This window comes from Aotus nancymaae, unplaced genomic scaffold, assembly GCF_030222135.1.
Source record: "Aotus nancymaae isolate 86718 unplaced genomic scaffold, 86718_ANA_hifiasm-v0.15.2.pri h1tg000006l, whole genome shotgun sequence".
NCBI classification, from domain to species: Eukaryota; Metazoa; Chordata; class Mammalia; order Primates; family Aotidae; genus Aotus; species Aotus nancymaae.
Genome location: NW_026988417.1, coordinates 80,859,504 through 80,876,873, shown reverse-complemented (window position 1 = coordinate 80,876,873; position 17,370 = coordinate 80,859,504). Strand labels below are relative to the sequence as shown.

The 17,370-nt window shown below is 41.5% G+C and overlaps 1 protein-coding gene across 1 annotated transcript in view; it reads right to left on the bottom strand.

Moving 5' to 3' along the window:
• The window catches only part of PKD2 (polycystin 2, transient receptor potential cation channel), a 75,899-nt gene that overhangs the window by 53,033 nt on the left and 5,496 nt on the right, over window positions 1-17,370 (bottom strand). The window contains exon 2 of the mRNA XM_021673255.2: window positions 10,237-10,350. Coding sequence (XP_021528930.2) covers window positions 10,237-10,350 — 114 coding nt within the window. The remainder of the gene's footprint in view (window positions 1-10,236; window positions 10,351-17,370) is intronic.

Below are 17,370 nucleotides of genomic sequence, written 5' to 3'. Positions count from 1 at the left end.
CTGTTTTTAATTAAATTACTAAACAACTTAATGAATGAGAAAGTCAGGAAATAGATGATTAGGATTAAAATAGGGACAAGAGCAATACAGGAAAGAAGATTCTAGAGCCTCTGAAGAGGCAGAGTGATCACAGAAGACTAGGAAGGGAAGCATCTAGGATGACACACAGGATTCAAGTGAGCTAGAGAGCACAGCTGGATGGACGGGTGGGAGATGAGTTCAGGCTGGGGCATGTTACCAATGAGAGGCCTGTGAGAGATCCCATTGCAGATGTCCAGCAGAAGCTGGTGTTAGGTTCAGAGCTCATGAGTGGGATGTGGGAGTCACTGGCATGCAAGTTCTAATTGAAGCATTGTCTGTGGAAAAGATGACCTAGAGGGCCAGGTGTAGTGGTTCACACCTGTAATCCCAGCATTTTGGGAGGCCGAGGCAGGCAGATCACAAGGTCAGGAGTTTGAGACCAGCCTGACAAACATGGTGAAACCTTGTCTCTACTAAAAATACAAAAATTAGCCAGGCGTGGTAGAGTATGCCTGTAATCCCACCTACTCAGGAGGCAGAAGCAGGAGAATTGCTTGGACCCAGGAGGTGGAGGTTGCAGTGTGCCAAGGTCATGCCACTGCACTCCAGCCTGGGCAACGACAGAGTGAGACTCTGTCTCAAAAAAAAAAAAAGACCTAGAGAACGTCCCAGGCCCAATCAGAGAAGATGCTGTGTAAACATGCTTCAGAAAGAAGAAAGAAAAGCAAGTGAACACAGCAAGGAGGAACACAGGAAGAAAGGGAGTTATCAAGGCCAAACAGGGAAGTCCTGGAATGCCAAACACCACTGGACCAAATGGGTAGGAAGAGGCTGAAAAGAGCCATCCCCAGTGATCATGGTAAGGGCTTTTTAGGAGGCAGAAGTGAGACTGCAGAATCAGTGAGAGAGTTTGTGAAATAATTCAGTAACTAAAAACCCCAAATCTTTTAATCCAGATTTGGTTAAAATTTCAAAGAAAATTGTAGTGACAACTGTAAAATTGTGAGGAAAATCTTTAAGGGGTAAAGACTGTTGACACAAGTGCTTTTGAGAATGCTAGTATTGGCTAGAATTATTTTATTCTCAAAGTGAGAGAAAGATGTGTAATATTTACATACAGATAATCTTGGACATATGATGGTTCAACTTACTGATTTTTTGACTTAAAATGGTGCAAAAGTGACAAGCATTCAGTAGAAACCATATTTAGAATTTTGAATTTTGATCTTTTCCCAGGCTAGCGATAGACAGTTTGATGCTCCTGCAATGCTAAGCAGTGGCAGGAAGCTCAGCCACGCGATCACAAGGGTAAAACCACCAACACTCTACAGTATACTGTGTTGCCAGTATTTTTGGATATTGTGTCTTATGTTTTCACAACCCATTTTGGTCACATTTAAAGTACATCTATACATCTTCTATTTCTTGTCATTTTAAAATTGAGTTTTTGTCCAGTCAATTTATCATAAAGGACAAGGGGCCCTCCAGCCATAGTCGAAGGCTTAATAGTTACTACTCATGAATTGCAACCTGTTATCTTAAGACTGAAACTGTCTGTTGTCAAAAGATATGTGGGGAGCTATCAGGACATTTTTCACTGGAAATAGAATTAGCCTGCAGCTGCTGTGAGATTAACTAACTGACCTTTACTTCACTGATCTTGTTATCAACTTGATCTTCATGGATTCCCAGGCAAATTAGGAAAACTATATTTAAACAAGTATCCTTGCAAGACTTTTACAAGTAAAATAAAATATTGCTTTCTTCTTTAGAATATAAGGCAAAGTTTCCTTCTTTCAGAGATAAATAAATGGAAATACATAGACTTCTTCGGGCTCTTCCTGTCCTAGTACATATCACGTTGTACTATGATTTTGTTGTTCATTTCTCTATTTTTATTATTTCTTTGGATACTACTGAGTTTAAATACTTTCTGTATTAGTCCATTTTCACACTGCTATAAAGAAATACCTGAGAATGGGTAATTTATAAAGGAAAGAGGTTTAATTGACTCATGGTTCTGAATGGCTAGGGAGACCTCAGGAAACTTACAATCGTGGAGGAAGCCAAAGGAGAAGCAAGTATCTTCTTCACAAGGCACCAGGAGAGAGAGGGAGAAGGGGGAAGTGAAAGACACTTACCAAACAACCAGATCTCATGAGAACACTCTCATTATCATGCAAACAGCATGGGGGAAACTGCCCCCATGATCCAGTCACCTCCCATCAGGTCCCTCCCTTGACACATGGGGATTACAATTGGAGATGAGGTTGGGGTGGAGACACAGAGCCAAGCCATAGCATTCTCCCCCTGGCCCCTCCCAAATCTCATGTCCTTCTCACATTTCAAAACCAAATATGCCTTCCCAACAGTTCCCCAATGTCTTAATTCTTTCCAGCATTAACTCAAAAGTCCAAGTCCAAAGTCTCATCTGAGACAAGTGAAGTCCCTTCTGCCTATAAGCCTGTAAAATCAGAAGCAAGTTAGTTATTTCCAAGATACAATGGGGGTCCAGGCATTGGGTAAATGTTCCCATTCCAAATGGGAGAAACTGGCCAAAACAAAGGGGTCTGAAACCCATTCGAGTCTGAAACTCCGCAGGGCATTCATTAAATCTTAAAGCTCCAGAATCTCCTTTAATTGCCTGTCTCACATCCAGGGCGTGCTAATGCAAGGGGTGGGCTCTCATGGTCTTGGACAGCTCCACCTCTGGCGATGCAGGGTACAGCTCCTGCAGCTGCTTTCACAGGCTGGCATTGAGTGTCTGCAGCTTTTCTAAGTGCAGAATGCAATCTGTTGGTGGATCTACCATTCTGGGGTCTGGAAAATGGTGGTCCTTTTCTCATAGTTCCATGAGGCAGTGCCCCAGTGGGGACTTTGTGTGGGAGTTCCAACTCCACATTTCCCCTCTGCATTGCCCTAGTAGGGGTTCTACATGAAGGCTCTGCCCCTGCAGCAGGCTTCTGCCTGGACATCAAGGTGTTTCCAAACATCCTCTGAAATCTGGGCAGAGGCTCCCAAAGCTCAACTCTTGTCTTCTGTGCACCCACAGGCCAAATACCACATGGAAGCTGCCAATGCTTGGAACTTGCACCCTCTGAAGCAATGGTCTGAGCTGTACCTTGGTTCCTTTTAGCCACAGCTGGTGCTGGAGTGGCTGGAACACAGGGTGCCATGTCCCAAGGCTGCAAAGAGCAGTTGGGCCCACAAAACCATTTTTCCCTCTTAGGCCTCCAGGCCTATAATGCAAGGGTTGCCTTGAAGATTTCTGAAATGTCTTGGAGACATTTTCTCCATTGTCTTAGTGATTAACATTCAGCTCCTCATTACTTACACAAATTTCTGTAGCCAGCTTTAATTTCTCCCCAGAAAATGGCTTTTTCTTTTCTACCACTTGGTCAGGCTGCAAACTCCCCAAACTTTTGTTGGACTCTGCTTCCCCTTTAAACATAAGTTCCAATTTTAAACCATCTCTTTGTAAGCACATATAACTGTATGCTTTCAGGAAAAGCCAGGTCACATCTTGAATGCTTTGCTGTTTAGAAATTTCCACTCCCAGTTATTCTAAATCATCTCTCTCAAGTTCAAAGTTCCACAGCTCTCTAGGGCAGGGCCAAAATGCTGCCAGTCTCTTTGCTAACACATAGAAAGAATGACGTTTGCTCCAGTTCCCAGTAAGCTCCTCATCTCCATCTGAGACCACCTTAGCATGAACTTCATTATCCATATCACTATCACCATATAGGTGAAAGTCATTCAACAAGTCTCTAGGAAATTCCAAACTTTCCCACATCTTCCTGTCTTCTTCTGACCCCTCCAAACTGTTCCAACCCTGCCTGTTACCCAGTTCCAGAGTTGCTTACATATTTTCAGGTTATCTTTATAGTTGTACCCGACTCCTGGTACCAAGTCTCTGTATTAGTCCATTTTCACACTGCTATAAAAAACTGCCTGAGACTGGGTAATTTATAGAGGAAAGCGGTTTAATTGACTTACAGTTCTGAATGGCTGGGGAGGCCTCAAGAAACTTATAATCATGGCAGAAGGCAAAGAAGGAAGCACCTTCTTCACAAGGCAGCAGGACAGAGAAAAAGAAGGGGGAAGTGCCAGACACCTATCAAACAACCAGACCTCATGAGAACTTACTCACTATAATGAGAACAGCATGGGGGAAACCACTCCCATGATCCAATCATTTCCCACCAGGAACCTCCCTCAATACATGGGGATTACAATTGGAGATGAGATTTGGGTGGGGACACAGAGCAAAACCGTATCACTTTCCTATGTGAATAAATTTTCTTTATTTTAATTTAATTTAATTTATTTTTGAGACAGGGTCTCACTCTGTCACCCAGGCTGGAGTGCAGTGGCATGATCATGGCACACTGCCATCTCCATCTCTCAGGCTCAAGTGATCCTCTTACCTCAGCCTCCTGAGTAGCTGGACTATAGGCATGTGTCAATATGCCTGGCTAATTTTTATTTTTTTACCTTTTTGACCCTAGGTCTCACTCTATTGCTCAAGCTAGAGTGCAGTAGTGCAATCATGGTTCACTGCAGCCTCAAACTTGGGCTCAAGCGATCCTCCTGCCTCAGGCTCCCAAGTAACTGGGACTACAGGTGTGCACCACCATACCTGGCTAATTTTAAAATTTTTAATAGAGACAAGGTCTCGGTATGTTGCCCAGGCTGGCCTTGAACTCCTGGCCTCAAGTGATCCTCTCAACTTGGCTTCCTAAAGTACTGGGATTATAGGCATGAGCCACTGTGCCTACATATGAATTATTTTTTCTTTGTCTTTTTGAGTCGGAGTCTTGCTCTGTCAACCAGGCTGGAGTGCAGTGGCATGATCTCGGTTCACTGCAACCTCCGCCTCCTGAGTTCAAGCAATTCTTTGCCTCAGCCTCCCAAGTATCTGGGATTACAGGTGCCCGCCACCATGCCTGACTAATTTTTGAATTTTTTAGTAGAGATAAGGTTTCACTATCTTGGCCAGGCTGGTCTTCAACTCCTGAACTCGTGATCCACCCACATTAACCTCCCAAAGTGCTGGGATTACAGGCATGAGCCACTGTGTCCAGCCTATTTTTTCTACTCTGTAAAATATTTATGGAAGTCTACTGTTTTTCTCAGTGATTTTCAAGTTTCAAATGTGTTAAAATATTAATGCTTTGTGATGTTTCTTATAATCATTCTTTGCAATTGCTTTCTGCTTTTTAATGCTGCCTATTTCTTTGACATATAGAAATACTACATTTCTATAATGTTGACTCAACTAATTTTTGTGATTTTTATTATTGTGTTTAAACTTGTAGATTTTTTACTCAATTTTATAGAATGAGTAGAGAGCACAGAAAAAGGAAATGGCAAATATATTTTTATCACAGATTCACCAAATACCTTCTTTCCATTTTTTTCTTTTCTTTTCTTTTCTTTTTGAGACAGAGTCTCACTCTATTGCCAGGCTAGAGTGCAGTGGTGCAATCTTGGCTCACTACAATCTCTGCCTCCTGGGTTCAAGTGATTCTCATGCTCCAGCCTCCCAGGTGTATGCCACCATGCCCAGCTAATTTTTGCAAATTTTGTAGAAACGAGATCTCATCATGTTCCCCAGGCTGGTCTCGAACTCCTGACCTCAAGTGATCTACCTGCCTTGGCCTCCCAAAGTGCTGAGATTATAGGCATGAGCCACCATGCCCAGCCATTGTTTTCAAAGATCTTCTAAATATTCTTTATTCCTTTCTTTAACTTCAACATCTAACTCACAGAATAGCAATACTATTGCTATTTATAACAGTAACCCATGTATATTAATAAGTATTTTAATGGTGAATGCATAGCAACTCTCAGGTTTCAAGTAAGAATAAATCCTGAATTACAGAGAAAGTGGGATTACCTAATTCTCATGTCATTTCTGTTCTCTTGGTTAAGTAGACTGATTTTTAAAAGACAGGAACAAAACTTTCATTGGTAAGATGGAAAATAAGCTCTTGGTGAGCAGTTAGCTGCTCCAAATAAATCTGAGTCTGAGCTCAATTAGAAACTATAGCTCTTAGAACTGAGATAATTCTGCCATTCTCAACAATCTTTAGCAAGAATAACTTCTTAATACTACTACCGTATGACAGAGAGCGTTCTAGGATCTTTTCATATATTATTTCTAATTTTCACAATGATATTTCCAAATACATGTCTTAGGAATGAGGAAATAAAGGCTTAGAAAGGTTAGTTAACTTGCCCACATTTCCCTATCATGTCAGTGGTGGAGCTGGGATTTGAACTTAAGTTTCTCTGAAGCAAAAAACATCTGTACTTTTCTTACGACGTTAAACTGCTTTCCAAAACCCTACCTACTGTGCAAGCTGATACTGTTTGGATGTTGTCCCCATCCAAATCTCATGTTGAAATGTAATCCCCAATACTGAAGGTGGGGCCTGGTGTGAGGTGATCAGATCATGGGGGTGGATATCTCATGAATAATTTAGTACCATCCTCTTGGTACTGTCCTTGAGATAACGAGTGAGTTCTCATGAAATCTGATCTTTTAAAAGTGTGTGGCTCCTTCCCAGCCCCACTCTATCTTGCTTCTGCATTTACCACATGATGTGCTAGCTCCTGCTTCACCTTCCACGATGAGGAACAGCTCCCTGAGTCCTCCCCAGAAGCAGATGCTGGAGCTATGCTTCCTATACAGCCTGCAGAACCATGAGCCAATTAAACCTCTTTTCTTTTCTCTCTCTCTCTCTTTTTTTTTTTGAGACAGGTTCCTGCTCTGTTGCCCAGGCTGGATAGGGTGCAGTGGTGCAATCATGGTTCACTGCAATCACTGACTCCCAGCTTCAAACAGTCCTTCCACCTCAGCCTCCTGGGCAGCTGGGACTATAGGTGCATGCCACCACGCCCAGCTAATTTTTGTATCTTTTGTAGAGAGGGATTTCGCCTTGTAATTCGGGCTAGTTTTGAACTTCTGGCTCTAGCGATACACATGCTTTAGCCTGCCAAAGTGCTGGAATTATAGGCATAAGCCAAAGTGCCCGGCCAAACCTCATTTCTTATAAATTACCCAGACTCAAGTATTTCTTTATAGCAATGCAAGAACAGCCTAATACCCAAGGCACAGAGGTAAGTACACTATCTCATTTACATACAGTAATGAATCTGATATTCTTGGTCACTTAATATTGACATTGCTGGCAAGATTTTAAAACTAGTAATTAAAAAGATGGCCTATAATCAATAGGGAAAGGATTCAATCACTAGAAACCAGTAAGGCTTTGCTAGGAGTAAATCTTGCCTGGTTATTCCCACTTCCTTTTTAATCTGGTCAACAGCTCCCAGATCAGAAGAATGGTGGAATTACTCAGACAAGGATTTGGAAAAGTCTTTCCTATCATCTTGTTTATGAACACTCTGAGCTGGATGATAATATAATGAAGTGAACTCCAATCAGAGCCTTGATTAATGAACTGATGTTGTTAGACTAATATTTTTTGGTTTCATAATTTACAAGGATATGGACAAACATAATAACTCTGCTGATACTGTGAGGCTTCAGGGAGTAGCTGATGTGAGATGAATGAATCCAGAACTGAAAAATGGGTAGATCCTAACGAGATGAAATTTAACAGGGTTGAAAGAGAAGTCCTCCACTATGATCCCAGACTAGCTCACATACAGCTGGGGGACACAGTGCTTCACCGTTTTTCGTGAAGAGACCAAGGAGTCATTTATATGATGAGACAGCCTCATGAGTCTGGCCATGGTAGGTTGCAGAAGCCACAGTGTAGTGTCTGACTGAGGAATCTCATGGCCCCACTCACCACAGGGAGGCTCGTGTGCTTTCTTAGGGACTTTGATGAACAGAACATGCACCAGAGGGACTTTCCATCCAGGGAGTTACTCAAACTTGTGTCTCCAATCACATAATCAACAGTTGGATGAACTGGAAAGGCTTAACCTGGAGAAGTCTTAGGGGAGATTAGGTATCTGTCTCCCAACCTCTGAAGAGCTGAACTGGAAAAGCAGCATAGAAAAGATACTTGGTATACACAGGCTTGGGGGATGCAACTGGGTGGAAGTTACAAGAGATAGACTCTGGCTTCACTGAAGGAAGAACTTTCTAACATAGCTGTAGAAAAATGAAAGGAACTATTTCAAAGAAGTAAGTCCCTTAACCTGGGACTCTTGTTCAATCAGAGGCGGGACGAGTAACCATCTGAGAGGGATGTTTTAAAGAGAATTTTAGCATCCAGTGAGGTCAGACCACATGATTATTAAGTTACCTTCTTAACCAGAGATTCTACAATATTTCAAAAGTAAAATTTTTAAATATATAGCTACTCATATAAGAAATAAAATGTGATTCATGTGAAAAAGAACAAAAAGCAACAATATTCTCAAATAAACAAGAAAACCAATTCATTATGTGACTTTAGGCATGTTTCCTAACACTGTCTGTCTTTAGCTTACTTCTCTGGCTTACTTTCACTGCATCTGAAAACTCATTTCTCTAGGTTATATTTTAGAGGCGCTGTTAGGAGATCTAGGCAAACCACATATATATTCTAAAATCACTGAGTGATTCTAATGCTCAGTCACTTTTAGGGACTGCTGAAATTCTAGACTTACGTACAGGGGTTACCTTCTATTTTACATAAGAAATTTGTCTGTATATGTAATGACTGAAAAGAACTTAATAATTCTAATCAACTTGTTAATATTCAAAGCCACTGCAGTTTAATATTTAAGCACCATTTTAATGCAGGCAGCAAACTCAATCTCAGTTTCTAAAGTCTAACAATTTAAACCACAAAAATATCACATCCAGGCTGGATGCAGTGGCTCATGCCTATAATCCCAGTACTTTGGGAGGCTGAGGCAGGACGATCACTTGAAGCTAGGAGTTGGAAACCAGTATAGGCAGCAAAGTGAGACTTCACCTCTACAAAAATGTTTTAAAGGTTAGCTGGGCATGGCGGTGTGCAGCTGTAGTCCTAGCAACTTGAGTGACTAAGGTGGGAGGATCACTTAAGTCTAGGAGTTCGAAGCTGCAGTGGGCTATGACTGCGGCACTGCACTCTGGCCTGGGAAACAGATCAAGACCCTGTCTCTAATTTTTTTAAAAAAGGAACTCTTTTCTCAGAGGAGTTTGGTAGGAGACTCTGGGGTCATAAATCTGCTTCCTTATCTGTTCTTGTGATAAGGACGTGACAGAAATGAGAGGTGACAGAAATCCATCATCCAAACCCTTGGATTCAGAGGACAAATCCATCACCTGTGGCCTTCTGGACTTTGAGACAAATGTTTCCTATGACTAGTCTAGCTCAGGCGTCCCTCCCCTCCCCCTACCAGAGGATTGGAGGACAAACTGAAAGAAGGGAAGAGGAAAGACATGGGTCTATAGCAAGTTTCTTGTGGAGTAAAAGGCCAGCAATTATTAAAGATTGAGCAGAAATAATGAATTAAAATAATGCATTAACACAATATATCCAAATCCAAAAGAAGGGGACTTTTACATATATATGCCAATAAAAGCAGTATTAGTGGCATTATTTGTATTTCCTGAAAGTCAAATTTGGAAAGCCATTTTTCTGGAAATAATTTTTAGGCAGACTTTACGTTAACTGATACAACAGTATGACAATAATGATGACACTGTAATAATAGTGACACTGCATTCACTGTTAAGAAATCTAAGACAAATATCCTCTAACTTAGTTTTGTGGTGTCTGGCAAGTTGCCACGTGTATCTCATAGTGAAAATTGTCACCGCTAACAATGAACTGGCTGGTCAGATAATGCTGATTTTTAATTAATGTTTACTAGAGTGCAGAAGAGAACTTGACCAAATTCTAAATTGGAACTGAACTCTTTGACTTTCCTTTCCTGTGTTAATGGCAAGTCCACAGTCACTGAGCACTTGATCAAATTCTTTCTTGTACAATTTTCAGAACCTTCCATTGCCATCCCCAGTTTTGGGAAATGGGGGTACAGCACAGAACAAATCATGTCCCTTCTCTTATAAAGCTTGCATTCTACTATAGGAAGATAGTCAATAAACACATACCTAAGTAAAAAAAAAAATCAGAATTAAATAAAGGTAAGGAAGTAACTTCTGAGTTGCTCCTCCGGTGCAACTCCTTTTAATTATGATTTGGATAGGTCAAATCTTTTCAAAACTTTTCCATTAGTGGAAGGAAATATTCTACTTACAGATGCACAAGACTATGAGAAAAAGGAGGTATGTGACCAGTTCCCGTAAAACACTTTTAAGGTATTTCTCTCGGTTAGTGCTGCTTTCCTCCATGAGTCTTGTTCCCCAGAGACCTTTAAGATAATAATGAAAAAAAGAAAAGATAGCCTTTTATTTAAGAAATCTCGTAAATAGCAAAAAGGAACAACAACAACAAAAAAGCACAAACTAAACTATCACCTATAAGGGAGATTCTCCTATTTTTATTTTATTTTTTCTTAGCACATTTTGAAAGCAACTGAGAAACTGGTTTTGTAGGTCCACCTTTTATTTATGAATACATCTAGGTCCACTGTTACCCCAACATGCAAAACATAAGGCAAGAATCCTGATCATTTTATAAGCTCCCAAGCCCATTAGCAATATCTTAGTAAAATTTTAAAAAGAGAACAGCAAATAAGGAAGGCCTAACAGAGGAGTTAAATAATTGTGCAAAACTTACCACTTCTTCCTATTTGACGTGGACACAACCTTGTAATTATCCTACTACTAAACCCAGTTAAGAACATGATGTAACTATATCACACATAATACCTTTTAGGTCACCCCTGATGAAAAGAAGTCCTGGTTGGAGAATCATTTCAGTATAGAAACATGTTATGCTTCTAACCCACTGGCACAAAAGCTCTGCTCCGTAAGAGCAGAAACTGTCCTATTAAAAAACACCATGGTGACTGTGACTGATCACACTAAGCGTGCTTAGCTTAACAGGTTTTTAAAATGCCAATTAACATATAATCTTTAAAAGCAGCAACTCGTCTATGTTCCCTGTCTCTCTTTGTAGAAAGAGTAGAATTGGCAACCATGTTCTATATTTTAGCAGATGGAAAAAGCATTGGGTTGGCTGAGTGAAGATGACGTAACCCTGCATGAGCTTGCTGGAGAGAGTGACCGCAGTTTTGGACTCAGCCAGCAGCAGACATGGTGGCCATCCAAACCCCCATTAATGAACAGTGTGGTAAAGTCACATTGTTGGTTACTTGGAAGAACCTTAACGTTATCCAAAAAAGACAAACCTCTCCATCCTTTCAGTTAGATTAGACTGGCTGTGACATGGAAACCAACCTGGCCCCTGCATGCTGTCTCACGCTTTTCCACAGACCTTAACTCCTTCAATAATGGAAACTCACACAGAGACTTTCGCCACAATCAAGCCACACAGAGAAATGGGAAAAATAGCATAAGGTCTTTTACTTCAAATAAATGAGTTCATCATTAGTGTTCATGTATTTTTTAAGTCCTATAATAATATGTAAGTTCTATTCCTGAATTTGGATATTTCCTTTCCTTTTCTCTTTTCCTCCCAAATGTCCTTTAGGAAAATCAGCACTGAATTCAAAAACACTGTGTTACGCATCATAGGTTTCACCACACTAAGAGTGGAGCATAACTTATGACCAGGTTTGCTTCTGCCAAGATCTGGTAGTTGTCAGGGAATTACTCACTCAGAAGAAATGCAGCAAGCAGAATGTTTGTTCACTGAAACACTATCATATTAAAGAATTATTATAAATTTAGATGACATGGAAAATTATAACTTAGAAAAACACAGAGGCAGCCACAGATTAGGCTCAGGAGCCCTGGACACAAACACACCACATCTTTGGGTAGATTTCTTTTGGAGGCCAGGCCTAAAATATATGTCAGTAGAGAATGCTAGTCTCTTTACTCCCAGGGAAGACTGTTGCTCTGCCTCACTTGGTCAATGATTTCATTCTTTCCCATGGTTTATAAACAACTAGGCACTAAGGAACACCCATGATTCTTAATATTTATACATGGTATTGCTTGGCCTATAAATAGAAAAAACAAACTCCTATCAAATTTGCAAGGTAGGCTGGGTGCGGTGGCTCATGCCTGCAATCCCAGCACTTTGGGAGGGATTACAGGCATGAGGTGGGCAGATCACTTGAGGTCAGGAGTTCGAGACCAGCCTGGCCCACATGGTGAAACCCTGTCTCTACTAAAAATACAAAACTTAGCCGGGTGTGACAATGGGTGCCTGTAATACCAGCTACATGGGAGGTTGAGGCAGGAGAATTGCTTAAACTCAGGAGGAAGAGGTTGCAGTGATCCAAGACCGCGCCACTGCACTCCAGCCTGGGTGACAGAGTGAGACTCCATCTCAAAAAATATTAATAATTTATTCAAGCTAAACTTGCAATGGCCTATGGCAATTTAATTCTAGTCTTTGAATGAAACATTTCAAATGGAAAGAAACAAGTCTCCATACATATGTATGTATCAATTTATTACTTTGAGGCAGGGTCTCTGTGTGTTACCCAGCCTAGAGTGTAGTAGTGTGATGACAGCTTACTGAAGCCTTGACCTCCTGGGCTTAAGCCATCTTCCTGCCTCATTTTCTGAGTTTTTGCAGAGATGAAGTCTCAATATGTTGCCCAGGCTGGTCTTGAACTCTTGGCCTCAAGTGGTCCTCCTGCTTCAGTCCCCCAAAGTGCTGGGATTACAGGCAAGCCACTGCACTCGGCCTCCCTTATGTATATTTTTATATGATATACATCCATATATTCTTTTTATTTTCTTTCTGGCAGAGTCTCACTCTATCACCCAGGCTGGAGTACATTGGTGCAAGCATGGCCCACTGCAGCCTCAACCACCTGGGCTCAAGAAATCCTCCTGCCTCAGCTCAGCCTCCTGAGTAGCTTGGACTACAGGTGCATACTACCAAGCCCAACTAATTCTTTAATTTTTTGTAGAGGTGGGGGTCTCACTACATTGCCTAGGTAGCCTCAAACTCCTAGGCTCAAGCGATCCTCCCATCTCGGCCTCCCAAAGTGCTGGGATTACAGGTGTGAACCACTGTGCTTGGCCCTGTATATTTTCTTTTTCTAAATTACTCTGTCTACTTCCTCAAGTATTTACTACTTTAAAATTTTCATCCTATTTTCCCATTGGGTGTGTATGTAGAATCAATCTTAGGGTACAGGGACCTTTTATGTCTTGATGGGTGAGAAATAGCTGCATCTACAAGTAAGGAAAATAGCTGTCCTGCAGCCAACTACTCTCCATGTTTGGTAGAGCTGATAGGGTAAGAAGGGTTAAGGATAGAATCATGTCCAAATTGGTGACATTCTTCAAAATCAACCGTTGTCTTTCCGACAACTATTCTAGTTGTGGTTGGAGTAACTTCTCAGCATTGCAGGGATTCAATGTTTCCAGCTGTTAGGAAGAACACGGAATGAGAGTATTGACCCAACCTCCTTTGAGAGGGAGCTTAGCCAATGCCAGAATGCAAAGCCAGAGTACATCATCTAAAGCAGGGGTCCCCAGTCCCCAGACTGCAAATGGATACTGGTCCTTGGCCTGTTAGGAACCGGGCCATAGAGCAGGAGGTGAGCCGCAGGCTAGAGAGCATTACCTCCTGAGCTCTGCCTCCTGTCAGATCAGCGGTGGCATCAGATTCTTATAGGAGTGAGAACCCTACTGTGAACTGCACATGTGAGGAATTTAGGTTGTCTGCTCCTTATGAGAATCTAATGCCTGATGATCTGAGGTGGAACCCTTTTAGTCTGAAACACTTCCCACCCCCGATCTGTGGAAAAATTGTCTTCCATGAAACTGGTTCCTGGTGCCAAAAAGGTTGGGGAATGCTGATCTAAACAGTGCATTCCTCTGCACAATGTTCTTAATATGAACACTGGGGAACTCTGTAATGGAGAACTCCAAACAAAAAATATTCCAAACATAATAGTTGGCTTTCAACAAAAATGCCATTTCCCCAACTATTTTATCCAAATAGTTTTTCAAAAACTTTTTATTGGCTGGATGTGGTGGCTCACACCTGTAATCCCAGCACTGTGAAAGGCAGAGGCAGGTGGATCACCTGAGGTCAAGAGTTGGAGACCAGCCTGACCAATATGGTGAAACTCCATCTCTATTAAAAATACAAAATTAGCCGGGTGTGGTGGTGTATGCCTATAACCTCAGCTACTTGGGAAGCTGAGGCAGGACAATCACTTGAACCTGGGAGGTGGAGGCTGTGGTGAGCCGAGATCACGCCACTGCACTCCAACCTGGGCAACAAGGGCGAAACTCAATCTAAAAACAAACCAACAAACCAACAAACAAAAATCTTTTTATTTTAGAAAATATCAGAAATATCACAAAGAGGGGATGATATAATGACAAATCTATCACCTAGATCCAACAATATCAACTCAAGGCCAATCCTAGTTCATCTACATCCCCACCCATCTGATGCCACTGCTGACCTGACAGGAGGCGGAGCTCAGGCGGTAATACTTGCTAGCCTGTGGCTCATCTCCTGCTGTGCGGCCCGGTTCCTAACAGGCCATGGACCAGCACAGCCCCAATTATTTTGGAATTAATTCCAGCTATTGTATAATTTCATCTGTAAATATTTCAGTTCCATGGTTAAAAGGTTCATTGTGGATCTTTTGCCTGACACTAAGCTGTCCCATCTGAAATACATGAAACCCATATGGCCTATTATCAAGGCATGGTGCAACATCGGGCTTTGGAGTCAAATTATATTAAACTGAGGCCTTAACCACTTGGGAGCTGGGAAAGCTTACCTAACATCAGGGGCCTCCACTTCCTCATCTAAAAATGGAGTAAAAGTGCCTTTTTGGGGGGTTGTCCTGGGAATTAGAAATATTGTTTGTGAAGCACTTAGTGCTTGGAAGAGGCCTGTCTGTAGCTTCAGAAACAAGCCCAAATCTGCAAAATGCCCTTTTGGAGGCCCAGTTGGTCCAGATTTCAGAGTGGTATAAAGATGCAAATCCATATGAACTATCAGTTCATTGTAATAGCCTGACCAAATTCTCAACGTATTTATATCATAAAAGAATCCTCTTTTTGTGCTAAGACACATGTGAGCCTCGTGTAGAAGGATGAATACAATCCTTCCCAGTATTCATTTGGATTGCAGGGACACCTTTAGAAAGGGAAGTGGCTTTTTATTTATATTTGTCTATTTTCTATAGAATAGTCAGTTGTACCTTAAATAATTATTGACTCTCGAATCTTGAATTTTTTTTTTTTTTTGAGACAAGTGTCTTACTATGTTGCCCAGGCTAGTCTCAGACTCCTGGGTTCAAGCAATCCTCTCACCTCAGCCTCTTGAGCAGCTGGAATTAAAGGCATGTGCCACCATGCCTGGCCTGAATCTTGAATTCTTAATCAGCCATCACCTGAGGTGCAGACAAGTATATGCTACAGTTAACACGTAGATCTACCTGCATATCTTCCAGACAGCTCACACTCACCTCCCCAAAAATGTGTTTTTCTTTCTCTAGAAATCTACTGGCATGATGCCACAAATTTGGGTTTCACCTTAGAATAGGCCTTCTTTTTATCCCTCTCATGGAGTTGGATCCACCATTCTGATGGTTTTTGTCTCCCTTCAATCTAGCTTCTTTCCATCCCAGCTCATATGCCTTGGTTGCAGCCCTCGTCACCCCTCCTCCTCTTCGTTAGCCCTCTCCTTAGTCTGTCAGCCATCAGCCTATCCAACTCACTCTATCCTCTACATCGTTTCAAGAGTCATCTTCAGATTGACATGTGATCGTATCAGCTCCCTAAGCTAGAAGCCCACACTGGCTCCAACTGTCTACAGGAAAGTGTACCCATTCCATAGCAGAAGTTACAAGTTTGCTTGGTCTTGTTTCTATCATGTTTCCCTCCTTGCATTTCCCCTTCGTTCTTCAAAATGTAGCTCAAGTTTTACTCCCTTTGGAAGCCGCCTCTGACCTCCTGAGGCAGATCTGATCCTCTCTCTCTCTCTCTCCCTCTTTTTTTTTTTTTTAGATATAGGCTCTCATTCTGTCACCCAGGCTGGAGTGCAGTGGCGTGATCACAGCTCACTGCAGCCTCAGCCTCCCAGGCTCAGGTGATTCTCCCACCTCAGCCTCCCAAATAGCTGGGACTACAGGCACACACCACTCTGCCTGGCTAATTTTTGTATTTCTTGCCACTCACTATGTTCTGCAGGGTAACCTTGAACTCCTGGGCTTAAGTGATCCTCCTGTCTCATCCTCCTGACTACAGGCATGAGCTGCCATGCCTGGCTTTATCCTCTCTTTATTGGAATCCTCCCATACCTGGGACCTGGCATTGCAATTACTTACTTACACCTCTGTTTCCCCTACTAAACTGTGGGCCTCTTTAAAGTCGAGAACTTATATTATTCATCTCTGCATCCCTTGTACCTATCATGAAGGAAAGTCCCATAAATGTTTTTGACTGCATGAATTCTGTTACTGGCACAATCTAATCACAACCCCAAAAGGTAGCAAGCCTCCCTCAAAAAATCCCCAGAGTAAGGAAAATACAAAGTCTGTTTGTTCAAAATTATGGTACAAATAAAAAAGGAAAAAGAGGAAGTGATGGAGTAAAGTTCAGATTAAAAATAAAGGGGAAGTCACGACAGTCAAAAGGTAGAAAAAAAACACAAATGCCCATGAACTGATGAATGGATAAACAAAATGTAATGTGTGTGCATATGCGTGCAAACTTGCTTTTTATTACTTAGTATTTCAGTGTGTATGTGCACACAATGAACAGTATTTCACGCACACGCTGAAATACTATTCAGTCATAAAAAGGAAGGAAGTTTGCACTCATGGATAAACCTTGAAATATGCTAAGTGAATAAGCCAGACACAAAAGATCAAACATGATCTGATTTCACTTGTATCAGGTAGCTAGAATAGGGAGACTCACAGAGAGAGAAAGTAGGATGGAGGTTACTGCGGACTGGGGAAGTGGAATGGGAAAATAGGGAGTTAAACTGTTTAATGAATATAGAGTTTCTATTTGGGATGATAAAGCTCTGGAAATAAATCATAAGTGTTAATTCCATTTACATAATACAATAAATCTACTTAATGCCAGTGAATTATATATTTAAAATGGTTAAATGGCTAATTTTATGTTATGTATATTTTATCCCAATCAAAACATAAACAGAGAGGCAGCCTCTTCCACTCCCTAGATCAATTAGAATTCTGGATACACAGACTGTGTTGGTATGATTTACCCTGCATGTCCTAATGAATAAGTGTTCATAAACTAAAGAGATGCAGAAAATTGCTAGCTAAAGTTAAGTTTGG